This window comes from Corvus kubaryi, unplaced genomic scaffold, assembly GCF_017639235.1.
Source record: "Corvus kubaryi isolate FWS band 111438036 unplaced genomic scaffold, C.kubaryi_AGA036_p1.0 36999, whole genome shotgun sequence".
NCBI classification, from domain to species: Eukaryota; Metazoa; Chordata; class Aves; order Passeriformes; family Corvidae; genus Corvus; species Corvus kubaryi.
The window spans coordinates 46540-51016 of record NW_024581005.1 but is presented as its reverse complement, the minus strand read 5'-3'; the positions used below and the strand labels follow the sequence as shown (position 1 = coordinate 51016).

The 4477-nt window shown below is 65.5% G+C and overlaps 2 protein-coding genes across 4 annotated transcripts in view; both read right to left on the bottom strand.

Annotated features, from left to right (window-relative positions):
- The window catches only part of LOC121660915 (protein-arginine deiminase type-1-like), a 7850-nt gene extending 5536 nt beyond the window's left edge, over positions 1–2314 (bottom strand). The window contains exons 1-2 of one of the 2 annotated variants that reach the window (XM_042020508.1): positions 2092–2314; positions 80–293 (exon numbers count right to left, since the gene is read on the bottom strand). In XM_042020508.1, the coding sequence (XP_041876442.1) occupies positions 80–293; positions 2092–2183 (306 nt within the window). In that variant the 5' untranslated portion in view covers positions 2184–2314. The remainder of the gene's footprint in view (positions 1–79; positions 294–2091) is intronic. The other variant, XM_042020509.1, reaches the window with a different exon arrangement.
- Positions 1–4477, bottom strand: part of LOC121660918 (protein-arginine deiminase type-1-like) — a 21564-nt gene that overhangs the window by 5536 nt on the left and 11551 nt on the right. The window contains exons 14-16 of one of the 2 annotated variants that reach the window (XM_042020513.1): positions 4323–4402; positions 3904–4029; positions 3566–3800 (exon numbers count right to left, since the gene is read on the bottom strand). In XM_042020513.1, coding sequence (XP_041876447.1) covers positions 3567–3800; positions 3904–4029; positions 4323–4402 — 440 coding nt within the window. In that variant the 3' untranslated portion in view covers position 3566. Of the gene's footprint in view, positions 1–3455; positions 3801–3903; positions 4030–4322; positions 4403–4477 lie in introns of those variants that run through there. The other variant, XM_042020512.1, reaches the window with a different exon arrangement.

The following is a 4477-nucleotide window of genomic DNA, read 5'->3' as shown; positions in this document are numbered from 1 at the left end:
GGCGGGACCCCAGCACCCAGCGGGAATCCCGGATCCAGTGGGAATCCTAACAGCCAGCAGGAATCCCGGGATCCGATGGGAATCCCGGATCCGGCGGGACCCCAGCACGCACCTTCTCGTCGCCCACGTCCTTGCTGAGGCTGTCCATGGCCAGCAGCAGCTCGGGGCCGGGCGCCAGGGGCCAGCGACTGACGCTCGAGGGCAACTTCACGCTCTGGGAGTCGTGAACCACCCAGAGCCGCACCCCCGGCGTGCCCTGGGCTTGGAAGGACACGGCACCCTTGGGAGCGGAGCTGGAAGGGGGAAAAGCGGTCAGGATCCCGGGAATGGTGAGGGCGGGAATGGGAATTCTGCGAGGAGTCGCTGGGAGGAGCGGTGGGAAACTCAGATATTCCCAGAAAATGCCACTTCAACAAGTCCTGCAATGTGGAATTGGGGTAAAACCTTCAACGGGGAACCAGTGCTGGGGTTCAGAACATCGACGAGTCCTGGCAATGCAAATATTCCTGGAAAATGCAGCTGCAGAAAGGGCTGCGATCTGAAACTGGGAGAAATCCTCCAACGTGCAACAAGTCCTGACATTTCAAATGACCAAAAGTGCTGCAAAATGTAACAAATCCTGGAAAATGCAGCTGCAACAAGTCCAGCCATATTCAATTACGGTAACTCCTTCAATATGAAACACATCCTGCAATTTCGAATATCAGCAACTCCTGGAAAATGCGAATAATCCTGGAAAATGCAGCTGCTGCAAGCCCTGAGCTGTGGAATTGTTATAAAATCTCCAGTATTATCAAATCCCCAAATTCAGAGTAGCAAGAGCTCCTGGGAAATGGAAGTAATCCCCAAAAATGCAATCGCGGGGAGCCCTGAGATGTGAAACTCTGGCAAATCCTCCAGCGTGGAACCAATCCTGAAATGCGGAACAGCAGCAGGTGCTGGGAAACGCAACTGGACCTGGAAAACGCAGCTGCAGGAGGTGCTGCGAGGGAAATGGGGATAAATCCTCCTGCGTGGAACAAATCCTGCCACGGTCACCCAAACCGCGGCAAATCCCGCGGCCTGGAATTGCATCAATTCCCTGGACACGCGGCGAATCCCACAAAACGTGAGGAGAGCCGCTCCCGGAAAAGGCAATTCCGACAAATCCCGCCAAAGGCGATTAAAGGCAAATCCCGCCCGAGCCTACGAGCCCTGGAAAAGGCGACGGCGCCGAACCCGCGATACCCACGGCAGGAATCCCTCAAAAAACTCCAAATCCAGTGATTTTCCAGGTGCAAAGCGCTCCCCGTCCCGCCGTGGGAAACGGGAATAAACGGGAATAACCCGCACAGAGATAACCGCAGCCATCCCTCCGGAACGCCCCAAATCTCGGACTGAAATCCGCCAGCCTCCCGAAGGCAGCGGGGACGGAACCCGGCCCATCCCGCGCGGCTCCATCCCGGAGCTGCCCGGCGAGGATTTAGGGCTCGGATCTCCCCAAAATCGGCGTTTCCGCCGGCGGCAGCGCCGAGCGGGGCCGGCCCGGGCCAAACCCCGGCGCTGCGCAGGTCGGAGCTCGCCCCGCCCCGGTTCGGGAGGCCGCGGGCGATGGGCCCGGAGCGAATCCGGACCCGGGAGGAGGAAAACGCGGCTCCAGCCCGGGGCAGAGGGGAAAATCGCGGCCCGGGGCAGCGGTGGGGACGGGATGGGAGGGAGGTGAACCCCGAGCTGCTGCGGCCGGAGCGGGGTTTGGGGAACAAAGAGCCGAAGCCGCTGCCCGGGCGCTCCCGGATCTGGGCTGGAGCCAGGGAAGCGGCTCCAGCTCTCCGCGCTCCCCCGAAAGCAGGAAATATTTATTATTTATTATTTCATGGGCCGGGATGCGCAGCGCAGCCTTAAAACTAAACCCCAAAAAGGGCTTTTGGCAGCCCAGGCGCGGCAGAACCCCTCCTGGAATGTCGCGGTCCCACCGGAGCCTCCCCTTCCTGCCGGGACCCCCGGGAGCAGCCCCGCGGAGCGGCCGCGCCGCCCCCTCCCCGCCGCGCGCTATTCCCGGCCTTGCCCTGATGGGATAAAGGGGGAAAAGCGGCTTTGCTGCCCCGCGCTCACCCGCACACGTCCAGCGACAGCTCGGTGCCCAGCACGCACACGGTGCTGGTGGGGCGCTGCGTGGACAGCTGGACACGGCGCTGCTGGGCCATCGCGGCCGCCCCGGGCACCCTCGGGTGCCGCGCCCGCTGCCAGCGGGGATTTATAAAGCCGGGCTGCTGGGAGGGGATCAGCCAAAGCCCGGCCTAATCCCACCTCCAGGACTGGGTGTGCGCGGGTCCGGCCGGAGCGGGGATGGGAGCGGGGATGGGAAGCGGCCCGGGACACCCACGGGATGCTCCGGGGGGGCTCCGGGGGGGCTCGGGCTCCGCTCAGCACAAAGGGACGCGGTGCGAGCGGTCACCTCCGACCCACGCCGGGAAGTATCCACCGCGACACCCGAGCCGGGCTGGGCCCGCGCCAGCGCCGGGCTCGGCCGGGTTCGGTTTCTGCTCCTGAAGGGTTTTTTTATTCGTTCAGCCGGGACAATGCGCTGGAATTCTCCCCTCCCTCGGGGAGGGCTGCAGGTGCGGAGTGGGCGCTCGCCCGGCTGCTCGGGGCGCTGCCGGGGATGTCACCTGCGCCGGGGACAGCGGACCCCCGGCCGCTTTAATCGCCCTGGTTTTAATTAAATCCCCGCCCGCGCGGGGCAGAGGGAGCCCTTTGTCCCTGCAGCTGTTCCCGAACCCCCTCCCCGCGGCGTCACGCGCGGCCCGGATTCGATGTCGCTCCTCGGGGCCGGGAATGTCGGCAGGGACACAGCCCCGGGGAAATGGGGTTAGGAATCCGCGTTCGGGGCAAAAAGAGGGCGGGGGAGCGGGATGTGCGGGAGCATCCCCTCCGCAGGTCCCGGGAGTCGGAACCGGAGGTGCAGCTACGCCGCAGAAATCCTGCGGGGAAAGCAGAGCGCCCGGAACAGCAGCGGGGCTGCGCGGGCCGAGCCGTGCCCGGGGCACCGCGCGGGTGTCGGCTCCTGGGGCGCTGCCAGGCGGGTGCCAGGCGGGCACGGGGAAGAACGCGGAGACAAAAGAGCGGAGGGAGACGGAAGTTCCCTCCTGGAGAAGGTGCGGAAAGGTAACGAGGAGGGCAGGGCGGGTTCCTGCAGCCCGGGACGGGGGCAGAGCCAGGTTCCCCAGCAGGAAGCGTTTTTTGGCCGAAACAGGGAATTTTGGGGGGTGTTATCAGCTGCAAACCCACGGCCAGGGACTCCGTGACCCCGCAGCAGTGGGATGGGGCCTGCGCCCCTCGGAGCAGCCCCCTCACCCCGCAGTGCCACCCACCAATCCCAAACCAACCCCCGTGCTTCAAACCAGGCTCCAAAGGACATTTCGGCACCGGGAGAGGAGGGAGGGAGGAAGGAACGGGAGACGGGGAAGCGCTGCCCCCTCGGTGCCCGTGAAGCTTTATTGGCCAAACCCGTGCTTCGGGTGCTTTTCCGGCGCAGGAAATGCGCCTTCCCCGTGGTGCAGGAAATGCAGGACCCGCCCGGGGCCACCTCAGGGCACCACGTGCCACCACTTGAAGGCGAAGGGCTTGCGGCGCACGTTGGTGCCGCAGTGAACGTCCCCCGCCAGCACGTGGTAGGAGAAGAAGTCGTCGATGAAGGTGCAGGAGAGGCCCAGGGGCTCCAGCAGCTCCCGCACGCGCTGCTCCAGGCAGCACCGCCCGCCCACCGCCGGCCCGAAGGGCTTGGGGATGCCCAGGTGGCGGCCCAGCACCAGCATGTTCACCTGCGGCAGCGGGATTCCCTCAGGGACCGCGCTCCCGGCGCGCCGGGCTCGCCCGGGAGCTCGCCCGGGGACTCGCCCGGGGCTGCGGGGCTCGGGCTCTCACCATGTCCGGGAACAGAGCGTCGGCGCGGGAGCCCGTGAGCACGAAGAGCTGCGGGATGTCGATGATGTCCTGCTCGCTCAGCCCCAGCTCCTGCTTCAGCAGCTCGCGGTTCCAGTCGATGCAGCGCTGGGGAAAGGGCCTGGAGCTGCCATCCCAGCCCTCCCGATCCCACCCGCTGGATCCCGGCTGGATCCTCATCCGCTCCCAGTCCCACCCCATCCCTGAGAACAGCCGCCCCCTGCATCCCCCCTCTCCCTTCAGCTGCCACCTCTGCGTCACTCGGGGCGTGGATCCCTCTCCTCGCCCACTCCGGGCACTCCGGCCATTCCCAGGAACCCCCAATCCCCTCCCTGCGCCCAGGAATCCCCCCTGGAACCGAGGAGAGGGAATCCCCCGCAGTCCAGGGATCCCAGACCCACCTGCACGTGCCGGTTGTCGCTCTGCAGGGACTCGTCCGCCAGGATCTCATCGATGCTCTTCTTCTCGGTGCCCTTCAACCCTGCGGGCGTGGGGGCATGAGGGACAGCGGGAAGGGACGGCGGGAATGGGCACTGGGAAGGGACACTGGGAAGGG